This window comes from Leptosomus discolor, chromosome 18 (genome assembly GCF_034619465.1).
Source record: "Leptosomus discolor isolate bLepDis1 chromosome 18, bLepDis1.hap2, whole genome shotgun sequence".
NCBI classification, from domain to species: Eukaryota; Metazoa; Chordata; class Aves; order Leptosomiformes; family Leptosomidae; genus Leptosomus; species Leptosomus discolor.
Window position 1 is genome coordinate 12,821,958 of NC_141408.1, and position 24,145 is coordinate 12,846,102.

A 24,145-nucleotide genomic window follows, 5' to 3' on the forward strand; every position below is an offset into this window, starting at 1 on the left:
CTCCCTGGTTTACTTTATCCTGTAAACTCACATACATCTCCCTCCATACACCGCACTTCCAAGGAAACGAGATGCAGGAGTCCTATCGCTTCCCAGGGATTCAGGGAGTAAAATGTCCATTCTCTCACACGCCGCATACCTGCTGCAACCGTCTAACCTCCTCTTGCTTCTCCTGCAGGTCTAGCAGCGCTTCCTTGTGCTCGACTTCCAGCTGCTGCCTTCGCTCAGCCACATTTCTCATGTGCTGCAGAACAATTCAAGAAGGGCAACGCTACTGAAATACTGTCCTGTGTTCTATCATGGGCCATGAAATCAAAACATGGCCTGTATTTCATGTCATCATTAAACAGAGGAGACACTAAGAAACTCTTACCACAAGCCACAGCAACACAATCAAAGAAAACCCTTAAATCAGTGATGGGCACCACCTTTCCCCTCCCACCCAAATCCCTGAAGCAGCCTTTCTAAGGCACCTCTGCCCACTTTGGAAGGCCATGTTCCAGGATCCCACAGAAGCAGAATTCCCAACACAAGCATAGAGACAAAAAAGAATGGACAAATAAAAGCAAAAAAGACAACATGGGCCATCCAAAAGCAGCACTAAGTGTCTGGACAGTCCTTCCAGCCATGTGGATCCTACTGACCTTCAGCACCTGCTCTAGATTCTCCAGCTTGGTTTGGAGTCCTTGATTCGTCTGAATTACTGAATCCCGTTCCTTAGTAACCAAAACAACCTGCAATTTCAGGTCAGCATTCTCAGATTCAACCTGAAGAGAAAGGATTTTCAATTAGCACAGGTAGCCATCGCTATTCCTGGTATAAATAATGGAGGACAATTTATTTCTGTATCTCAATAGGTTGTTTTGAAGACCTGCTTTTTCCTTGTAATGATACCAAAATCATGAACCTCCTCTCCCTCTTCACTCAAAACAAACACACAAGCATTTGTACCAGTTCTCAGTGTGACAAACGCTTTACTCGCACATACCACTTCTCCCACTAGACTCATCTTCCCTCCCCATTTGCAAGGAGGAATGGACTGGCATACGGACAGGCTACATACTGAAAAGATATGGAAAAAAGCACAAAGTTCTACCAACTTTTTTAATCCTAGATGGTAGGATTAAACACAGAGAACTGCTGAAATCATGTTTACCTCCTCCACTTACTATAGGAAATTCCAGCGACGTATTTTGGGTCTAGAGTGCACTATGGCTTGACGACTATTAGCAATACAAATTATCAAGCACAGGCAAATATTTCCACTTAGAATAAACACTTATTAAATCTGTGGGAAGCCTTATGCACGGTGGCAACACTGACACACGGGACAGATAAATGACTTTCTAACTCTTGTGCGTTACATTTGTCCAGAGAAGGAGCTGGGACAGAAACCCATGGAGGATCTTCACTGGAGTAGCAACTCTTCCACCATTCTCACGTGCAACAGCATGTTCCTGGAACACGACCCTCCCCTGATATCTGCTCTGCAAACTGAACAAGGCAAACACCCCACCTTTGTCCCAAGACCCGAAGCTTTGGGGTTTTCCATCTGGCAAGAGCAGCTCTGAATTGCAAGGGTTGCTTTCTCTCCTGCCCCATCATCAGCCACCAAAACCCCTCTTCAAGGGTGACAAAAAGATGCCAGAGGTGACTGAGGACTTTCAAACACACCATACGCTTGCGTCGCTTGCAGTGATGGGTTCTGCTCCACTACCACACTGACCAGGGCACGCTGCTCCCCACCAGCCACTGTCTGTCTTTGGTTATGAACTCATTAACAGGTTACCATGGGTAAACCAAGCATGAACCTAAGTAGGAACAAAGCATCTCACTCAAGTCTTGGGAATCTCTGTAATAGAAATAGGGCAGTTAACTGCTCTGCCTGCAGGTACCGTGGGGTACGCAGGACAGAGACAGACAGAGGGGGGCACAGGGCCATTACTCAGCTGACAACTAGCATGCTAGCACGTTCTCCTCAGCAAAATTTGACAGAAGCTAATGCTCCATCTGACAAACAAAGATACTGCTTTTTACCTGTCCTGCCCATCCAGCCTTCTCATTCAGCTGCAAGTTCTCTTCGGCCAGCCGTGCATTTTCACTCTGTACCTCCTGCAGCTGGATCTCCTGTCCAGAAAGAGCGGGTGTTACTACACCAAGGCCCTCAGACTAACTCCCCCAAATTAGCTCTGCTGCTCCTGTTGACTGATGACGGGATGCTGCTTGAGGGGTAGAAGGCAGCAACGTTAAGCCGATACCAGCCCTGTGCCAGACAATCTCTTAAGTTTCTTTTCCCATTTACGCAGCCTCGAGGCCCAAAATCAGACAGACGTTTCCTTCTCTACTTCACAGCTCCAGTGCCACATTATATACACGCTGCTGTCTAGAACTCCATCTCCACCTCCAACAATTCATTAAGTTCCACTGTTGGTTCACGAACAGGGTCTCCTTGACAAATTTCAGATAAGGAAGAAAAATTATTTGGAAAAATGTTGCTAAAGAGACATTTGGACTGCAAACTCAAGTTTTGAAAATCTGACTGTGAGACCACGATTCAGTCTGGAGAGCAGAAAGCAACACGAGCCACCTATCACTCTGCCTTAGAGAATACTGCCTCCGAGCAGGCAGGAGACATGGACACACAGAGAGACACTGACTGAATTTGTTAGGTCCAGTCAATCTGCAGCAACTTAGTGCAGCATCAGAAGAATTTAATAGTTGCATAATCACGCGACTCCACACAGACACACACACACATTTCCCCATCCCAATGTTTTATGTATCATCAAATATTTTCTGGCTATCTGAAGAACTAACTCCCTGGGCACACAGACTAAGTCCCAGTACTGCAAGGTGAGTTGGTCCCTTCTCGACCTTGAAAAGCCACTGTCTAACAACATACAACGACCGACTTATTCCTTAAACGTCCCATTCTAACCCAGATGATGAGTCTGAGCTATGCACTAAAGCTGACCTGAACTGAGATTTGAGCAAGACATAAAACATCTCTTCAGAAGGTAAGCACCCTTGGGTGAGACTATGCATTGTCACAGTCACTAATGCCACCAGTGCTGCTCAGCAAAGTAGAAACAGAAGGGAGAAATCCAAATGCTGTGATATGACCTGCAAAACCTCCCTGAAATTAAAGATTTCAGCCAACAAGTAAGAAGCACAAGACTGTGGGTTCGTGTAATTACCATCTCAAGATGCAGAAATCTTTCGATACTTGTCTGGAGTGCCTGTGAAAACAATAAGTATCTCCTCCAGCTAGCACAGGCAACAGAGTTTCATCTAGTGATATATGCAGCCACATTCAACCCACAGCAAGCTGAAAGACTAAATAAACAATTCCAGCCTCAAGGGCTGGAGCCCAAAATTTGTGACACTGTTCAAATTCAGAGAAAGGCTGGTGATTCCTTATGAAGTTCAACTGAAGAGAATCCAAGAGAGGCACACAACAACGTAGCTCCTCTTCTACCGTTCTGCTTACCGCACAAGGCAACAAGAACACTTACCAGCTCTTTGCATCTTTTATGCTTTTTCCTCACTTCATGCTCAAGGTTTTCACATTTTTTGCGCTTTTTCTTGAGTTCAAACTCCTGCACGAAACAAGCATAAGTAGACCAGCAAGTCCACATTCTCACCACGCATACAAAGTTCAAGCCCAGCTTCTCAGACCCAATGCTGTATTAGGTATTTTTATTTTCTTAAGAAAATATTCTTGTGACAAACATAAACAATAGAGAAACCAAGGGAGATTTTTTTTTTTAAAGGCAGTAAAATTAAAAAACTTTTCAAGTGAAACAGCTATTCCTCTCCTCCCCAAGCCTTTCATCTTCTGGAAACAGTTCTCTCTTTCCCACTTGCACAGATTGTTCCTATTTGTATAGAATAGTAAGGGGGACAGGATGCGGGGGACAAAAAGACAAGAGGTGTGCAAAGGACTCGGCTTGGAACACTAGCTGTGCTATCTCAGCTCCTATTCTAACCCAAATGGCATCTAACAGAGAGCAGACATCCTCTGCTTGCATACCTTTACCTGCAGTCACTGGCTACCACTTGGTTCCTCAGCTAGGTAAGAACTGCTAAACCTCACTGCCAACTGTCCTAGTTTGCCAGAATAATTGACAAGGGACACATTCCTCACATGACATCTGTGCCAGGTCAGTCATATCTGTTCCCAGTTCAAGTAAGGCTAAACCAAAGGCAGCACAGAATCTATTGCCATGTTTCGCTCCCATTTTAGTGTGACATATTCCCCCACCAGCCCAGTACCCGGAGCTGCCACCCAGCAACACTTTCCACGCAGACGGCCTGTGTTTTCCCATGGATTCCCCAAGCTTCCCATTTTTGCAGAGCAGCTGCACCCAAAAAGACTTCAGTCCCCAAAAATCACTGCCTGGACGGCACAGGAGAAAACCCCAAGAAAAAGCACAGCATTCCTTCACCCCAAACCAGGTTCACAACTCACCAGCTGCTGTATCTGTTGGCTGCTCTCTTGGTCTGTTACTGCATTTTTGGGAGGGAAATTTTCATGTCCTTCAGAGGCAGGTCCCAGCGGTTGCACACCTGGTTGCACCTGAAAAGCAAGCGAGATGCTTGCTAGCAAAGAGAGCTCAGGGACAGCCGGGACCATCCCTCTCACACCGAGGGAGAAGAGCCTCTCCTGGCAGTGCCGCCTGGGAAAGCAAAGCTCCACGTGAAACCCCCTGATCTCTGAACGGCACCACTGGGCATGGAGAAAGGTGGACACCGTGCCAGGGATCTCAGCCACCAGAGACCTGTGCTGGGAGTCTTCTGGAGCCCAGCGCCAATCAATCCAGCTTGACCAAACCACTCGCATCCGACAGCGGGCTCCAGAAAGCTCTCAGATCCGAGTTCCCATTTGTGCCTCATCTAAGGTTTCACGAGAGGCATCAGCAACACCTTTCAGGGCCCTCTCCAAAGCAATAAAAAGAAGATGGAAGATGGCCAGAAGGGAGCACACAACCCTCGTAAGCAGCAGAAAGTAGAAATCAGTGAAGACGACGGAACCTAAGGGCAGGGAAGAGCAGACCAAAAACATCAAGCAGTGGAGCATCGCACCTCACTGGTAGCTGAGAAGGGCCGAAATGGCAGCAGACGTGCTACGGCTTATGGGGCACCACCAAACCAGATGAAAGGAGACACTTTTCCGTACATGTTTGCACACAAGTTTCTAACAAAATGCCTTTTAATTTGGGCTGCAAACGCACCTTTAGTCCTCTGAATTTTCACTCTCAACTGATATCTGACTTGACACTGTCCGCCTAGAGTAATCCCTGACAGCAGGGCAAGGCCTGAGGTAAACAGAAGAAAAAGGGCTTTGATAACGTTTTAAACATTGAATGTAAAGGGTTTTTTTCACAAATAGATTTTAGGGACTGGAGATCTTTAGGATCATCAAAGCCAACCTGTACAGTGAGCAAGCAGCAGGATTTTGTGACTCCATCTCAGGCCTTACCCTTTGGTTAACCTCTCATCAGAAGGGGAATTTCTCATTTCATTTTGAACCCCTACAGTGCTGAGGGGTCTGTATTTAGAGGGGTCTACATAACTAAGTCTGAGCTTCCTTTACAGTCAGCCATTAGGACGGTGTCTAAGCACTATACCTAAAGTAACATTTCTTTTACCTATTTTAGGCTTAAAACCCTGGTTCCAACTACGTCTATAATCATGGCTGCACTGCTGAAAGCCAAAAAACCCTAAGAGACTACACTCAAACCCAGGCTACCAAGGTTTTCAGATTTTCTGCTACAAGGAAAATCCTGAAACTACCATCCTGCAGCACAGCTCAGGGATTCCCTCCTGCCCATGGAATAAGGTTCACTTGGGAGTCTGGCAATCTGAGCACCAACCAGCAGCTGGAAATCTTGAGATCCTCCACCCAAGTGACAATACCTTACGAGCCCCAGAGAGCTTCCAGACGTGATGTGAAACCAGTATTTAGCTCTGCAACATCCTTGCATAAATGTTTCTGAGACTTTTTTTTAAAGCACCTGGCACATACTGTTTCAAAGCTGTGTTTCACACTTCCCCTCCAAAATTACGCTTCCTCACAAACTGAAAACGTTGCATTTTAGTCAACTTTAATGAAATCAGTTCCCAAAGAATGCTAGAGGATGCCATCCAAGGTTAGATACCACTGCACAAGCACCATGGACTAGGCATCACAAGTCATGCTGTCTTGTAAATAGATACGCAAGACAAATTTGCTTTTTTGTGATCACTTCCCAGCAAAAAAAAGCTAAACAAAATTACAACATTCCTAACCACAAATTACAAAAATTACAAAATTATAAATTTGCCCATACGGACCTGATTTCCACCCAAGAACAAGGACGCGTCCCCAGTCACATGCTCACATCCTGTTATTTTTACGCAGAACCCAGACCCATCACTGTATTAAACAACTGATAAACGAGACTGGCACACACCACGAAGCGAGCTGTGACCTGGAGCTGTGCCACCTCATTCCCAGCAGGGACTGGAAGATGATCAATCAACGAGCCACGTGCAAGGAATCTGTTCAACCGCACAGTCAAAAATCGCTGCAGAACAGCTGCTTCCCACCCCCAGCACTACCCACCTGGGGTGCACGGGCGCTGGCAGAGACCCTGCCAAGGGAGCAGGATGGGGCTGTACAATGGATCAGCACGCCCAGGCTGTACCAGCTAAAACCAAAGACACAACAGGCACAGAAGTACCTGTACGTTGTTAGATGACCAGAAAGTTTAAAGCATGCAACAGAATAAATTAAAAACGTCGTAGACCTTCTAGAAATCTCTGCCCTTGGCATCCAGAAAGCATCATCTCACTCCTGCCCCAAAACAATCGCTGCAGCTTTTCCCACCTAACCATGGCCCGTTCCCTCGGCTGTGCCAGGGCAGCTCTGCGCAGTGTCAGGACCAGAAAACTGACGCAGGTTCCAGGACAAAGGGGGAGGGAGGCTGGGTTTGCCAGACTGTTTTTAACTCAGATCCATCACGTGCCACTGCTCAACTTGCGCTGCCACAACTGATGGGGCAGCCAGAACAAGCAGCAGTGAACAGGAGGCTGTTACACTGGAAGAAATCCCTGCTAAATTATGACTCGTCATTCCAGAGATAAGCATCACCCCAAACCCCTAAATAAAGAAGTGGAGAAATCAGAAGGAGAACAGAGAAATGGGATTTTCCAAGGACACTTAGAGAGGAAGCTTGCTCCTTATACTCTGAGGAAGTTCTTCGAATAGTACCCTGAAGCACCGTGCTGGGGAGCAATATAGAAGAGCAAAGTAATTTATTTTAATTATGGTAACTGTGGTTACTGGCCCATGAGCTGACTTCACCCTCAGCACGGCACCACTGTGCCCACATGAATACAGCCCAGTGAGCGCAGAGTGTTCTGCACTACAGGATTCAGCTCACAGACTGGCAACAGCCTCCTCGCTCCCCCTTCACCACTGCTGGGCTTAGTCTTCTTGCTCTTCATCAGCCAGAAAATCTTTTTACAAGGAGGACAGGCTCTCCTGAACCAGAGGAATAAAGAACATCCATGAGAAAGACCATAACACAGGTTCTTGTCCGACAGAATCTGCAGGGTCAGTTGAAAACCAAGGTATGGAAGGGCCATTTAAGGAAGACAAGGGCAGAGCAGAGGGGTGAAGAGAAAAAAAGGGAAAAAGAAGTCTGTGCATCCCTCTTCATCATGGAGGAATTCTGGGGGTGGGGGGGCCACCAAGGCAGAAATCTCAAACTATGAAGAACAGAGATGAGGATCTTTCTAAAACTGAACTGCCTCTAAGAGGAACTGTGGAAGCCAACAATAGAAACACTAGCAAATCACCAAGATTAGACAAATTTCACCCAAACCCCCTTCAGCATGAACTGAATCTCCCATTTCAGCAGTAACTGAACCAAGACATGCAGTCTGTCACTTCTCTGACATCACCTTAATACGGAATAGCCGGAAGGTGGCAAAAATTAAGCTCTAGGGGTATTCCAGTGGACATCTGTAGAAACACTGATCAGCACATTTGACACATTTCTTACAGGCAAGCTATATAAATTGCAACAAAGATTAGGCAGATACTTAAGAAAAAAACAAACAAACATACATTGAAAACAAACCCCGCACTATCCAATCTATAAAGAGTTTTTCTAAGGTGTCAGCAAGCAAACAGGTGGGGGAAATCCAGCAGGTACAATCTGCTTGGGTGCTCCAAACACACTCAGCCACGGTGCTCTGAAAGGCTTCTGCAGACACTGAGCCACCACAGGATGAGGGGGAAGGTTTTCTCTCGGGTAAATACCTAGTAAAAATGAGAGGACTGAAAGAGAGGCAGCACGAACTGTGCTCTCCAAGCACTGATGTAGCAAAGAGACAAATGGTGAAGAGGGGCTCATGACACTGAGAGATTACAGAGGGCCATCAGACAAATGTTGTTTTAATAGAACCCTGTGCTTAGACAAAAAGGGAAAGAGATCTATTGGGAAAGGGAGAGAAAACTTCATTATGCCAGCATATAAATCAATGACACAGTGTCTGGGATACTGTGTGCAGCGCTGCTTCCCCCAACACAAGAACAGCAGAGAAAATGTACAAAGGAAGGAGACAAAGATGATTAACAGTGAATAATGGAAGAGGCTAGAAGGAAACAAAACCAAAAAAAAAAAGAGCTGGAAGGGCCTATAAACTCACGAGTGACTTAGAAAAGACGAACAAGGAGTGAATATTCAACACATCTTCTATACGAGCTGGGGAGCAGTAAATGAGAGCAGCTGATGGGAGTTCGGAGGGAAGCCGAGCAGCCTGTCCTCACACAGCCTACCGATGTGAAATTCTACCACCCGTACCAAAAACTTCGCAAAGAAACCGGGTGAGCCCACGCAAGACAAACCCACCAGGGCCCCGCGGTGTCGCCCCAGGCTCGGGAAACCCACAAACCGCCGGAGCTGCGGGGCACCGCGATGCATCTGGCACCCGAGGCCCGGTCTCACTCACCCACCCACCCACCCACCCTCCCGCCTGCCAGCCCGGCCCGCGGGCAGCCCTGGAGGCCTCTGCCGGCCCCTCACCCCCGCCCCGGCTCCCGGCGGCGGTGCGCCTTTGTCGGAGGCGCCCACAACCACCGGCCCCGACCTCGGCCGGCCCCGGCCCTCTCACCGCGGCTTCGACCTCCTTTGTGGAGAATTTCACCCCCCGAGCGCTGAGGGGAAAAACCCCGCAGGCAGCGGAGGCCCCGGCGGGCCTGTCCCGGCGGCCCGGGAGCGGCTGGGCCCCGCCGCGGCAGAAGCGCTCCCCGGCGGTGCCTCAGGCCCGCCCGCCCCGGCCCCCGGCGGAGGCGGCAGCGCCGCAGCCGCCCCCGACCCGACCCGACCCGGCCTGGCTCGGTCCGGTTCGGCCCAACGACGGGCTCCGCGGGAAGGCCCGGCCTTACCTGCCGGCTGCGCGGACCCGCCAGCGGGAAGGCGGCGCCCGGAGGCGGCCTGGATTTACCGGGCCGTACCACTGCGGCCGCGGAGGGGCGGCCGGGGCCGGGCCGAGACCCGGGGAACCGGGCAGGCCGCGGCCCTGCTCCTCAGCGCGGCCTGGGCGTGAGGCCCGGCCCTCCTCGAGGGTTCGCCCTGGCTGAGGGCATTGCTCTGGGGGAGGTGGGGGACGGCGCAGGGGCCGGGCGGGGGTCGGGGCGTCGCTGGCGGGGGATAGGGATGGGGGTCACGGAGCAGCAGGCCTCCCCGCCGCTGCCACGGTGGGTGCCCTTCGTTCACCCACTGGGAGCCAATATCCGAACCGACACCGAAAATGTTTGTTTTCAGCAGAGGAGGGCAAAAAGCGGTGTTGCCTGGTTTTCTAGGCTGGAAAACACAGCGCAGGGGCTCCGTGTTGGGGAGGATGAGCAGGACCGAGCCCCTGGCGTGGCTCAGTGTCCCAGCGCTGGAGGGGACAGCCAGCAGCACCCATGAGGGGACTGCCAGCAGCATCCACGAGGGGACAGCCAGCAGCATCCATGAGGGGACTGCCGGCAGCATCCATGTCCCCCTTCACCCTGGGGACAGCCAGCAGCATCCATGTGCCCCCTCACCCTGTGAGACCTGGCGCTTGAGCCGGTCATTTTAGAAACCAGCGCAGCACCCGTTGGCAGTGTACGTGAACCACAGCGCTCACGTGCTCTTTAAGAAGTCTCCTAAGAACAGTAATTAATTGAGTAATTAAACCGCAAAACTTTGAGATTGCTGACCCACTTGTCTCACCTCTCTGCGTGCTTCGCCTACGAGTGCTGGGTCTCCCAAGCGGGCCTCCTTCGGTGGAGGTGAACCTTTGATGCAGGTATTTAGTGTTGGTACGGGCAGTCCCAGGCGTGCGGCAGCGCTTGGCAAAGCGCCGCCTGAACTGATTTTAGAGGAACGCAGACACTCCTTGAAGTTCTTCAGCGCGATCTGTCTCTGCAGCCGTAACACCTCTCTCTGGGATTCCCGCAACAGGCGATCAAACTCGATGACGTTCAGGCAGCGAGGGTCATCCTGCCGGAAACGCAAACACGACATCACGTCGCTGACAAGCTCTAAAAGGTGGAACAGGTCAGGGTGGTGATTTAACATGCAAACTCCAAAAGTCTTACTGAGGACACTGGCAGAACCCAGGTAATGGGGGGGACAAAGTTGACTGTTTCCAGGCTCTCCAAAGGCTCAAAAGCAGTCACTTTGCATCCCTTATGCAAACACATTGTTCCTCCTGCAGATAAAAACTAGCCTGTAATTCTGCAGACACCCCAGTGCAAAGCAAAAGGGCTTTTCGAAGTGTCTGCTCTCTCAGTGCTTGCCAGCAGAGAGCGTGTCAGGACAATGCAATTTATTTTCCCAGCCAAACGACAGCCTTGGCTGGTTTACCTCCTTGATGTGGGTGCTGGCGTTCTCTGCAGCCCTAACGGTGGTTACGGCTTTAAATGCTGGAAAGAATGAAGAACATCTGGGATTTGTTCAATTCTCGCTCAGGATAGTGTTTGGTTTTCAAACATTCTTGATTTCTGACTTTCTTCAGAGACAGTATGTGTGGCTGGGCCCCTGTCTTTAGCACAAGGGGTCACTCCCATCCGCTCTGGACCCAAAACCAGCAGCTTTTGAAGGAGATCGCTGCAGTCTTTCTCTCACAAAAGCCGTGAGGCTACGTCAGAGGCTTGTTTAATTCTCCAAAGGTTTTCAGATTTCAGGAAGCTGCTGAAACACGTACCTGCATGTCCATACGTACGTACAAAAGCTGCTTATGAAAACCTGTCTTTACAAATATGCTGCTGGAGGAGACATTGCTCATTCCCCTGGAAAGCTCCTAAGCCAGTAAATTCAATGCATAATTGGTATCCAGGACAAATTTAATCTGCTTCCCCGCTCACTTCTTATTCAGCCTAAAAATAGCATGTACTTTATAAATGCAATTTGTGTAGAATACCATGGTTACTCTCATGCTACGAATGGGGAAACTGAGGCAGCATTAATGGGAACTGATTACAGATTCAAGAAGTGAGCAGCTGGGCCTCCTCTGTGCCAGACCCATGTTCAGGATATCAGGGCAGTAGTTCTTTAAACAAAATTGGCTGTGGCTCTGGGTAAAATCTCCCTTCCCCCACCAAAATAAAGGCAGCTATTCCCAACAGACAGTCTCTGAAGCCTGAGGGAACAAGGGAGTAGGAAAAAAAAAAAAAAGCTCAGTCGTCCGCTCACAGTTGCTGTTATACTCGTCCCCTGCAGCTGCCTTGCTGTTCCCCACAATCCCAAGAATCCTTGCCACAAGAGTTTGCAGCCTGGTTTTAGCTGGAGCTGGGGTTTGGTTGGAAGCCCGTCACTGGAGCATGATCTCAGGAAATCATTTTTATCCTCTCCTAAGAGCCTTGACTTTGCAAAACAAGGCCAACGCTTTCGCAGCCCGGCGTGCAGGGTGTCAGTCCTACCACTGGGAAGGAACTGAGTAGATCCGTTTCATAGCTACTGAAAAATTTGTGCTGATTTAAATACCCTAGATTAAAATTGACTTGGTTACAAACTCTGAGCGTGCACATAATATCTCTGCATATAAACGCCTTCATTGGCATAATGCATTTTGCATGCTGCAGACAGATTAGGTGAATTTTGAATTTTAACTAGCTGGAAATTAAAATTTAATGAGTGCCTTGCTTGGAAAAGAAGTGGGGAAAACGAGATCAGGCAGAATGATCTCCTCTCTTGCTCTCTTCTCTGCAGATTCCCTGCTCATGTATCGACGCCCCTCCGTTACTGGTCACCCTAGCAAGGCACTGGCTGAATTCACCCACCCTGAGGATTGCATTCGTGTGTGTTTCCTTGGCCAGTAATGAATCTTGCTCACCCACCTTTGTCACATTCCTCTACAACTTGTCACTCCTGTCCCTGGCAGATTCAGGCTGCCCAGTACGCTCTGCTGGGAAAATCAGACTGCTCTGGAAAGGGTCTGTTCCCGCTTCTGGGGTGGGGGGGGGTGTCTGTGTGAGAAGTCAAGGGGAAAGGAGGGGAATTTCTTCTTGGTGACACCATAGAGCACAGTCAGACTTGAATAACTTTCTCCTGTGGTTTCATGCCAGAAAGGATCAGTGGGGCAGGCTGTAGAAACAGCAAACACCCGATTGTTCTTGTCCTGATGAGCTCTCCGTTAGGTAAAGACTGAGAATCTACCTTCAAACCCATAGTTAAAATGAACATAGGGGGAGGTCAGGGACAAAAATAAAGCTGCTTTCAGCAAGGAAGTGCTTGTCACCTAAATATCATGTAAGCAGGGGAGGTAGAAATGTAAGTGTTCATTCAGCTCAGCTGGGGGCGGGAATGTAGGATTGCACTTGCCCACATCTGCATTAGCAGAGGGAACCCAGAGTTTATTCACTGACCTAAACTGAAAACATCCAGCTCCTGGACAAAAGACGTATCTGATACGCCCGGAACACGTTGCTTCAGTCGCCTTGAGTGGGAATCTTTTCACCTAGCTTCAGATGTCTGCAGAGGCTCCTTTCAGAGTCATTGCAGAGCAGCGGTGCTTTGAGGGAGCCACACATCCAACCAGTTTTAGGCTTCTGTCTTGGGATGAGCTGAAGTATCCCTTTTATCCCGTCATTTATATCGGCAAGTTCTGTGCTGGGGCTGAGGGCAACGTAGGTCACCAGCCCAGGTGCAGGCATCAGCGTTGTAGATGGTTTCATGAACACCCAGCCCTGTCTAATGATTTGTTCCCTTAGTCACAGTCACACAAGGATGTTATCACCAGCCTCTTGGCTGCGAGCACTCAGAAAGCTGCAGCTCAGGACATGGGGTTTACACTGTTTCTTGGGAACATGCTTAGCTGGTTCACTTTTTAAAGAAACACTTTAAAAGGAGGCCCTGCTTCTACATCTTCCTTGAAGCTCAGCACGGTGAAAAGTCATCCTGTAATTGTGGCTTCTCGGGGTTTTCCAGGGGGAGAGTTTTAGTCGCTGCTGAAAATGGCAGCTCAGACCCACGAATTCACAGAGTGACAACCGGCGTGTCCCCCAACACACTGTTCTGGAGGGGTCTGAACACCATCCCTGCCACACCCTCACCCGGTGTCCCCCAGCCAATTCAAATGCCCTCAGTTTCCCCCCTGTACTTGGGACGAATCGCCCTCGCCCCACCTCCTGCAGCCTGGTTCCCATCACCGTCGTTGCGCTACTTGTCCCCAGCCACTAAGTGATGTCCCAGAGAGTGTCTCACCTTCCCTGCAATGAGTTTAGCCTGCAGCTCCCGGCACTCCTGCTGCAGAGCTTCAATCTGCTTGTCTTTCGCCAGGAGAGCGCTGGCTTGCTCTGTCAGGTCCTTGGCACGCTGCCGGGCAAATGCTTTTTTACACAGCTCCAGGCTGGAGCCCTTCAGAGGCACCGGAGCAGTTACCTACACCAGAGAGAGCAGCAAGGGTGAAAGCCACACGCGTTGGTGTTTGTTAACCACCACCCCATCGCCCCGACAGCCATCCGGCAGGGAGCACTGCCAAGAAACGCAGCCCAGCCCCAAAGGACAGACAAGCAGGCAGAGGAGCAGGACAGACCTATGGAAAAGTGGGAGGAAAGAGGAACGGCTGGTCGGAGAAGTGGGTCAGAGAAGAGGTGGGAAGGAGAAGGGGCTCAGCAGATGAGGCTAATGGGTATAGTCAGCATGGGGGTAGGGGGGGCTGTAGGCAGGGCAGCGGTGGGTGGGGGGAGGAGAGAAAAGCAGGAGGAAGGTGGAAAGACAGGAGAAGGCAGCAGAGAGGAGGAAGGGAAGATGGCAGGAAAGATGAGCACGGGAGCAAGGATGGAGGTGTCCAAACCAGGAAGAGAAATGGAGCTTCTGTGGGTTTCTAGGCAGCAGGAAAGAGGGCTCAGCGCTGATGGGTGGAAGACACGGGCAAAGGGAGAGGCGAGAGAGAGCCCAGCAAGGGCCAGCACAGCCAGGGGAGGACTGGGAGATGTTCAGCCGTTCAGCTTCACATGCTCCCTTCGAGGGAGGGAAGCGCAAGGCTGGGGATGGCAGTGTGCTACCGGGGGAGCAGAGCAGGTGGGGACAGGCAGCTGGCTGGGCACAGGCTCTGGGCAGAGGGCTCAGGCAGGAGCTGAGCCTGCCTGGATGCAGCCTCCTTGGGATGCCTGCTCTCGGCGTGCCCCGCCATCCCTGGGGCCGGCTCTCCCCCTGAGTACCAGCACTGCAAAGCTGGACGAAGCGGGCAGCTCACCACCCCCCAGCTCACCCCAACTCTCTGGGCAGTGCGGCCACATCCAGGCCCTTGGTTTATCAACCCCCGCCTCTCCTTGTCCAGCTATTTTTGTCTGCACAAAGCCTGACAATTTGGCAAGGGGCTGACTCTCTCCCCTGCCTGATCAGGAACGTGGCATCCTCTGTGCAAACTTTTCCTCCCTGAGTCTGCCCGAGCATCTCACCCCCCGTGTGACTATGCCGGGCCCTTGGCTCCACAGGACCTGCATCCCAGGCACTGAAGGCAACCGTTGCCAGATTAACCCCCAGCTCCTCAGGACCCTCCACGAGCCTCAGCCACCCAAACACGCTCTGCTATGGGGAGACCTGAGCCAGCACAGGAGCCCAGCAAGTCAGTTCTCCCAGGGCTCACACAGGTCTTAAACGGTCACCAGCCCAAAGTTTCACTGAGGAAAAAACCAAAACGGTATTTGTATAGTTGCTGGAGGGTCTGAATAGTTGGATGTATATCAAATGATTTCTCTTAACATAGTATCTGACAAGTCCATCTGGCAGCGACTGTTGCCCTGCAAGTACCAAAACCCCGTGACAGATGGGCGGCGCAGTGCCTGGGGACAGAGAGGACAGGCAGTGCCAGGAAAAGCCCCTACCTTCTCTTCAACAAAGCTTTCACTTCCCCCTTTCTATCCTAAAGGGCCTGAATTCCCCACCCTAATCCCTGGTTTCCTTCCAACAGAAGAAAGGTTTTGCCTTACTCCACTGCAATTAGGAAGCTCACGCAAGTGCTTGTGCCCCAGACCCCGCATCCCACGGCCATCTCCCACCCCTCCTGCACCGCGTCAGATATACTACAGGTTTTGCAACAAGCTGCTGTTGGGTTGGAGAAAGCAAAAACCCTGCGGCTTGCACCGCGATGCAAGCGAGGTGTGGATGGGGCAGAGCAGAGTCTCTCACCCCTTCCTGTTTTGCTTTACCGCACTCCTTTTCTTATTCAAATACTTCCTGTTTCTTTTCGGTGAAGTCAGATGAATTATTTTCACAACTTGCCGAGGGAAAGCTGAGCTAATTACCTTAAATTAACACCTTACAGTTGGTCAGCACATTTACAGCAAGAAACCAAGCAGGAGGAAATTGCTCAAAGCCAGCTCCCCAGGCAGGAGCAGAAGCTGGCGATGGCTGGGTTTCATGATCCTTGCCCTGCTGCTGATGTGCAAAGCAGGTTTGCTGTAGGTTTAAGAAAAGGGGGGGAAAAAAAAAACGCCTTTCTAGCTCAATAGAAGTAACAAGCAAGAAGTCCCAGTGACGAGGTGCTCTCCTAGCTCGGCTTCCCAGCAGCTGCAAGCCCCCACACTCACGACTTTGAGGTTTGCCTCCTGGAGTTTCCGAGCTCTCTCCTCCAGGCGCTTGGCAATCACTGCCAGCTCCGCATTCTTCCTCTTGAGGTGCTTCACCTTCTCCTCCGTCTGGGGGAAGCAGCTCCTGCGCTAGATAGATAACAGAAGGAGAGGACTGAGGTGAAGCCTCGGCTCAGCTCAAAGTTGCGCGCTGGGGGTTTTAGGGGAAGCCGAGGTCCCTGGCCCTGCCTGACCCGCTCCGTACCCACAGGGCTTTTCCCAGCCAGGGCTTGGCCTGTTCTCCTATAACTATCCCAACCATTAAACACTGACCTCTGCTCTGGTTGCCTCCCCAGTCACTGAAAGCTGTGTTTTTCCTGGTATTTTCATTAATGCAACCTCTTGGTCCCCATGAGATGCCCCTCGCCCCACCCCCAGGCCGCGTGGTCCTTCTCCATCCACAACACACGCGTTGCAGGCTCTGCCTTTGCCAGCTGGGACTCGTCGCGTTTCCAGCATCAATCTATCCTGAGCTCCAACCCTTTGGGCTTTCTCTTCCAAACTCTCTTCCAGTTTATTTCCCTGGGGTTACAGGGCTCGACACATCACTGCAGATTTGTGCAGCACCACCACCGCAAGCTTAGCTGCTGTCCTTTCTCTCATGACACCAAAGCATGACTTGGGGGGGGACGGGAGAAAGCGGCAAAGGACCTTATGATGTTTGCAAAGCAAATTTCCTTTTTCTTCCTATTGATTCTGTTTGCTCTTAATCCCCTTTTATTTGTTATCTGTCTGTTTCAATAAGCTGGCGGCTTGCCGATGGCTCATTCTCTCAAGGTTGTACCCAGATGTGTTCTGCTGTCTTTTCACATCAGCAAAAATGTCAGGTCAGCTGATCCTTCCAATTATTTTCCCCTCTACCCCTGTGAGATCCCACCATGGGCGCTTGCTGCTTTCACTGCTTTCCTTCAGCTGGAAGACTGAGGCTGATGAGAGCTTACACGACAGTGCGTTGCTAAAATCCAGATGACTGATAAGGGGTAACCCCCCCACCGTGCAGGTCATACTGGATTTACGCTTTTCATGTAAGAAAATTATCTAAAACGTGCATTTTGAATTTGGTGATGTAAAGCTGAAATGCTGAGCAACCAAGTTTTCAGGGGCCCAGGGTGGCTGTATCCCCACTCCGTGGGGCTGCTCAAGGGGCTGATGCTCTCGAGGGAGGATGTAGAAGGGGAGCATCACCTCTTTGTATTTCCTGAGGGTCCTGGCTGCCCACCGTGGGCCTGGGGAACCATGGATGGGGGAAGCAGGGCAGAATGGACAGCCCAGGCCTGGCTTTGGGTGCTGGGGAGGAGCCGGGTGCCGAGCTCCCATGGGAGCAGGGGGCAGTGCTGCACTGTCACCCAAAGCCGAGGCCGAGTGAATCAGTGTTTCTGCTTTTCCAATTAAAGAGGAAACAAGAGCGACTTCCCCTCCGCTGCCATCAGCTCGCCGCCGCCTTGCTCTCTGCCTGCTCTCGCGGGGGGGCTGTGTTAAAGCTTCTTGTGGTTGCCAGCAGGCAACTAGCACCAAAGAGAGCGGAGAGGCCAGCAGACATCCCAGCTCCACTCCGCATTGCGAGGAAGGGGCCCTGCTCGAGCCAACGATGGGTGCAGCGCTAAGGCACCCAGAGGACCCAAAGCACCCAGGCCCCCTTTCCCCACCCCCAGTCCTGCCCAGCCGATCCCGTGTGCCGGCTTCTCTTGGAGTTGGCGCAGACAGCAGCTCACCCCAGCCGGGACTCCCTCCCCACAGAGCATCCCATGCCGGCAGCCGGCCCAGCACCCAGCCAGGGGGCGGGATGTGGCCGCATCTTCTGCTCACCAGCAAGCTGTTCTCCTCGGCCAGACTGGAGCAGCGGTGCTGCAGGTCCTCCAGGGCGCTCAGGAGCTTCATGTTCTGGCTCACGAGGAAGCCGTAGTCAGCCCCGCTCTGTAAAACAGCGCGGGAGAGGCGAGGCAGAGTTTCGCCTGCCCGGGGTGAAGGGGAGAGGAGGGACTGCAGCACCCACCACGGCCCCACAGCGAGCCCAGCCTGGCTGTGCAGGGAGGCTGGCAGGATCGGGGCGCAGGCAGCAAAAGGGCAGGGTGGAATGTCGAGGCTGATTTTAGGAGGAGGTGACAGGCTGCATGTCCTTTGGGGGACCTGTGGGTGACCGCTCCCATCTCCACAGCTTTAAGGATGCTTTCGACTTGCCCAGACCCTCGTGTCATCCCCAGCCGTGGTACCATCTAAACCAGCTCAAAAGCCAGCAAGAGCCGGGTGGGCAAAGCACAAGCCGTGACACCCCAGACTCGTGCGCTGCTCCCCACAGCTCAGGGACTCAGCACCCTCCAGCCCCGCACGGCTTTCAGAGGCAACAAGAGCTCCTCACCCGGCTCCCTGTGCCAGCTCCCCTGGTTTGGCCCGGGAGCCCGCCCAGGAGCCAGGCCCCGGGCTCTGCCCTCTCTGTGTCCGCCTCAGCTCCGGAAGAAGACACCATGCTGGATTTCTTTGCAAAACACCACCTTAATTTTGTCACATCAAAAGCAGCAGCAGCTCTGCCGGGAGCTGTATATATAGCTTTGTGGTTACTGCTTCCTGCGCACAGCAGCTCGCCACAGTCTCGCTGCCGAAGCGAGCTCCCAGAAAGTATTTTTGTGCGTTAGCAAAGCTCGTAGCCAAGCTATTGCTTCACAGCTGCCACACGGCAGCAGCAAGCTGCACCCCTCGGGAAGACCCGGCCAGATGTTTTCCCAGCAGCCAGGCAGGACTTGCAGGACCCGTTCCCAGTGCCCCAACAGGTCTTTGCTGGTGCCACCGAACGGCCACGACCTTCCCGGTGCACCGCAGCAGCAGACTGCAAGCCAAGGCTACGAGGGAAATGTCCCTTGGCTACCAAAGAAATGCTGCCCAAGGTTTCTTGGTAGCCAGAAGTCAGACAGGCAGCTCACAGCACTTGGGTGCTGCTAAGCTCTAGGAGGTCTGAGGCTGTCTTAAACTCACTACGCTTTTGAACCATACTATATTTTAGCTTCTCAGTCACATCCATTGGAGAAATAGGGCAGGAGACCAGTGCCACAAAGTCCACCCCATTGAATCCACCAGTGTGGCTGCCGTGCCCATGCCGTGACTCTCCCAACCTCTCATGCCTGTATGGAAATGCCTTGGCGAAGTGGGGAGGGAAAACACAACTGAAGGAAATTGAAAGCCCCCCCCCCCAAAACCCAAAACCCTCAGAAGATAACACCCGGCCCTCCCCACCAGCCTCAAGTGGTGTCCCCAGGTCCCATCAGCCCTCTGAGACACCAGGAGGGGATATTAGGTGCCACAAGTTGACAGGCCTTTGGCAGGGCGGTTTGTAGGTGTCCACCCTGCAGAAATCCCAGGGTTTCAGAAAGCTGGAGTGAAATGCCCCATGGAAAGAGACTGTACCACTTCCCACATGTGGGAAAGCAAAAATACATCTTCTTCTATTCTTTCCTTTTCTCCCCTAGGAACAAAAGGCACAGTTACTGCTGCAGTCCCCAGGGACATTGCACAACAGCACCCCAGGCACCTGGGTGCCCTCTCCCTCTCTCCAAAGACTCAGGGCTGCTCCCAAGGGTGGTCAGGGCAGGCCCAGGAACCAAGGAGCTCCTCAAACTCAGTGGCCTGCAGGAGCCAAGAAGCTCCCCTGGGAGCCGTGCACCCTGCCCAATGAATGCTCCGGACCCGGAGACCCAGTACCAGACCCTGCAGCATCAGTCCCATCCCTGCAGCTTTACAGGGACAGCGAGGTGTCCCAGAGAGTATTTCCCCCATTGCCAGCTCCAGGAACAGCAAAGCACTTCCTCAGGCTGGGCACCCATGCAGGAGATGCTGCGGGTGCTGATGGGGGCACAGAGCAGGGTGGGTGCACGGGGAATGGTCCTACCAGCACCTCCCACGCTGTGCATGGCAGCGCCTTGGGCTGGTTCACTGCCGCCATCCCCAGAGCCAAGCAGGCAGCCCCTGGGATGAAGTCAAAATACATTATTTCCATCTCTTTGCCACTGCCAAGAGGCCTTGAGCTTCTTGTCCGTGGTCACTTGCACTGAGACAGGTCGAGCAAACTCAGCCAGCAACGTCTGTGCTCGGGACAGGAGCTGGAAAGCTTTTGCAGAGGAGCTGATGTGCTCCTGCCTCTCCCCCTCAGGCAGCCAGGATTTCTGACATTGTCAGCACCGAGTTTCTGCAGGGGACAATTGGCACTTCCAGCACGGCCGGGGGATCTTTTGGGGACCTACATTCAAATTTCTGCATTTGAAACCCCTTTTCTTCAGCTATAAAACAACATCTTCGTTGGGGCAGGAGGCAAAGACTCACAAGCACTCATCCCCACCCTACCAGGTGGTCTCCAGTTTAGCCCAGGTTTCGTGCCATGACTCCAGAGCAAAGGCTGGGATGCCCTAGACCATGCAGAGACCTTTCCAGTTCCCTGGGTATTGCAGGACCGCCGGGCGAGCTGCCATGGAGCGGGAGAGCGTGGATGTGTGCTCCAGGCTGGGGCCAGGCACGCAGCCAAGGCTCCCCGCTGCCAGCACGTCCCACTGCGGCCACAGCTCCTTGGGGCTTTGCCCAGAGAGGCACAAGGGGCATCTGCAGCAAGAAGACGTGGAGGCAGGAGATCTTTGCCGTGCCAGGACGTCTGTCCCGCGCAGGGACCTCACTGCCCAGGAAAGCTTTGCCAAACCTTCCCCCCCCGGCGCTGAGCTGGCGCCAGCTGCGTCGACTGAACCCTCCTCCAAGACCACGTAGAGCCTGGAACCGAAGGACTGTCTAGACGTCATCCCACGCTCATTAAACATTCATTTCCTATAATGAAATAGCTTTTAATTTATTAACCGCTCCGCTGTTCCTTAAGGTTCCCGCGCTGCATGGTGCAGCCTCACTGGAGGCCACGCTCGTGGCCCCCACGGAGGATGCTTTTTGAAGTGAGCTGAAGGAAACCGTTAGGGAGAAGAGGCACAGATGCTCCCCCCGAAACAACTCCTCTTGATAAAGACGTGCAGAAGGGCTGGCAGGAGCCAAAATCCAAAAGCACCCCTTGGTCAGGAAGGTTTTCGTGTGAGCTGGAGTCAGCAGGAGCCGAGGCAGAGCTGACACCACAGGGTGGCAGGGAGGGTCTCCAGGCAGTCATGTCCCCCAGATCAGGAGCATCTTCAGCCACTAAAAAATTAACCCAAGTGACATGTTCTTTGGCCACGGGGGAGATTTTCTAAAACCAGAGCAAGGCAGGAGAAGAGCAGCAGGGATGCTGAGGGAGGAGAGCAGACCGCAGCTCCCTTGTGCAGCAAGCACACAGCTTTGAAGCTTCCTGTTACGGGGAACCTGTCATCATCTGTCGCCTCTTTTGACAGGTAGAGCCCAAAATACAGTTTCTTCAGGATGCATTGAGAATGAGCAAAAATAAAAAAAAAAGAAAAGAAAAGAAAAGAAAAGCCTCAGCAGGACAGCTGCAAGAAAGCTGCTGCTTTTTCACCTGAAAACTTCAAAAAGCAACGGAGACCTGCAGCAGCTTTTGCAGGGAGAGGTGCCCAGCCAGGCTGCTAAATGGGTCATGCAGTCAAAATCCCCCTGGAGCACCCAGCATCCAGCACAGCCTTTAAAGTCCTGCGTAAAACTTGCAGGAAGCCATTTGGGGGGCAGTAAATCAAACCGCGGTGAGGACGACAGGCGCTGCCTGCAGCGGCTGCTCTGCAATGCGGCTTGGGCTGCTGGTGCCTCACAACACGGCCTGGCACGGACCGGGCGAGAGGGCTTCCCCCGCGCCAGCCCTGGGGAACATGCCAAAGTCGAACCCAGCCTTGTTTTAAAATCCCTGCAGGGCACCAGACAGGGAGGAGGAATTTACCAGGTGGCCCCGTGAGCGGGAAGTCTCAGGTGGCCTTTGGGAACTGGCAGTCTCATGACCGATTTTAAAACATACACCATTTCCAGATGTCCAAAACATACACCACTTCGAGATGTCCCTGCCATGACTTGCCCTTCTGCAGCAGACATGAGTCCAGCTGCTGGGTTTGCTCCGCAAAAGCCGTCCCCGAAAACCAACCCCGCCTTTGCAGACACTTTGCCGACCTATTTGCCAAGTGAAACCACACCAGCTCTCCTGCTCTGTCTTGGATACCTGAAGCCCACCACTCCTCCTTCATTTGAAATCATTGTCACCAAGCCTCCACCGTGTCAAAGCCCTTTAGCTGTTCATTCCAGCTGACTTTGGTAATTAGTTGGCTTAACTTCTCCATCCTGGCCACTCGGAAATGAAACGCGTCGTTGCCAATCCATTTTCTCCTCTTCCATTCAGTTTCAAGGGAATCGGCTCCCTCACAGGACAAAGTTACTTTCCGTGGGTTGCTCTTCTGCAGTGCCCTCGGTGCATGTCAAAAGCAAGACAAAAATAGCATCACCTCCCGTTCGGTCAGTGAGCGAGAGCAAACCCACCCACTGCTGCTGCCGGCCCGGCGAGCGCGTCTCACGCTGCGGTGAGCATCGTCCCCGCGGAGGTAAAAGGGATATTTTTGTTAAAGGTACGGGAGAAGTCAGAGACGTGCCTGGGATGCAGCCGCGGTTATTCTGCCGCTCCTTTGACAGGCAGCCTGTGTCCCACTGCACTTGTTCTGCTTCCTTCATTGTGCGCCGGGTTCCTGGTTTCAGACACAAACATCTCTGTTCTTCCATCGACTTCAGGGCGCTTCCCCACCAGCTCCTCACCCTGCGCGTTGCCAACTCCCGTTTCCATGAGTCAGCATTTTCTCCCGCTGCCCATCCCTCTTCCAGCCTACTACTTGCCCTTATTTATGCGATTTCCTCATTTATCTGATTTTTATCATCCCGTGTAACAAATTCACGGAAGAAAAAATCCATCCAAGGCTATTAACTTCAAAGACACTGCCTCCAGCATGGGGAGTGCTGGAGCCACAAATTGCAAGATATTAAGAGAACGTTCAGGGGAACATTCACTGTATATTTGCTCTTTCTCCCACTTTCCTCTCCTGCACGCCCTCTGACCACTGCCAGCTCTTCGTACGTTCCTCACAGTGTGTTTAAAACGAGATACGCAACTAAAATTGGAGTCTCACAAATTCGGATCCTCTCTATCTTTAAAGCCGCTTATGAAAGCGCCACCGTCGGTCCCAGGAAAACAAACCCAGCTACTCCAGGAGGAGAAAAATCAGCTCAGTAGCCCTGACCGCCCTGGCTCGGCTGTCCTTTGATGAGCTCAGCTCCTCCAGCCTCCCCAACCAGGGAGAAATTAATGTTTCTGCAAAACCAAGACAAGGAGGAATGTGAGTGGAAAACAAACTCTCAAGGCAGAGGCAGAGAGTCAGCGCTCTGAAATCCAAGGCTGCAGCCAGGTCCAGCGTGCAATGTGGCACAATTTCTCACCTTTAACAGCAAATCCAAAATACAACAGGTTTTGGAAGCAGACGAGAGAAAATGACACCGAAATACCACAGATCGGCTGGAAAGGCAGCTCTGAACCACTCCCGACACACTGCACACGCGCGTCCTCATCTTTCACAATCAGACATGAAACAGGGCAGTCACTTGAGAGGGACAGAGGATTTGGAGAAACCCTTTCCTTTCCCCCCAGGCCAGCCTGGCCCCTCAGGGCAGAGCCCAGCGCAGAGACCCACAGCAAGCAGTACTCCCAGGGCTGGACCCAGCGGGGACTCTCACAGGGGAAAGGTCCTGCTCAGGGTGCAGGTGCTCATCTCTCTGAACAACTGCTGGTACCATCAGTCCTCAATTTGCTCCTCACCCTGCTCTCCAGCGCGGTACAGAGATCTGTAACCCGTACTCCTTCCAGCTGGCTGTTACCTGCCTCAAGCAGAAGCATGACAAGGCATGTGTGGCCCCAGACAGGCTTTCCCCAGCTGCGACCCAACCTCTCTCCACATTAAACACAAGTTGTTTTGCAAACCCGGGCTGTACGCAGCCAGAAACTGCAGCTGATGATTGCTGGGATATGATCCGCCTTGGTTACCGGATAACCGGCCCCACGGGGTTGTGCAAAGCAAGCTCCTCAAGTGTGACAACATCACCTTCCTGCTCTTGGGTCACCCT

The 24,145-nt window shown here is 52.2% G+C and overlaps 1 protein-coding gene across 1 annotated transcript in view; it reads right to left on the bottom strand.

Annotated features, from left to right (window-relative positions):
• TSPOAP1 (TSPO associated protein 1) overlaps window positions 1-24,145 on the bottom strand; it is a 68,410-nt gene that overhangs the window by 37,724 nt on the left and 6,541 nt on the right. The window contains exons 2-10 of the mRNA XM_086475375.1: window positions 17,903-18,010; window positions 16,058-16,186; window positions 13,728-13,904; window positions 10,254-10,523; window positions 4,472-4,579; window positions 3,516-3,599; window positions 2,038-2,127; window positions 645-767; window positions 140-244 (exon numbers count right to left, since the gene is read on the bottom strand). Of these exons, the coding sequence (XP_086331501.1) occupies window positions 140-244; window positions 645-767; window positions 2,038-2,127; window positions 3,516-3,599; window positions 4,472-4,579; window positions 10,254-10,523; window positions 13,728-13,904; window positions 16,058-16,186; window positions 17,903-18,010 (1,194 nt within the window). The remainder of the gene's footprint in view (window positions 1-139; window positions 245-644; window positions 768-2,037; window positions 2,128-3,515; window positions 3,600-4,471; window positions 4,580-10,253; window positions 10,524-13,727; window positions 13,905-16,057; window positions 16,187-17,902; window positions 18,011-24,145) is intronic.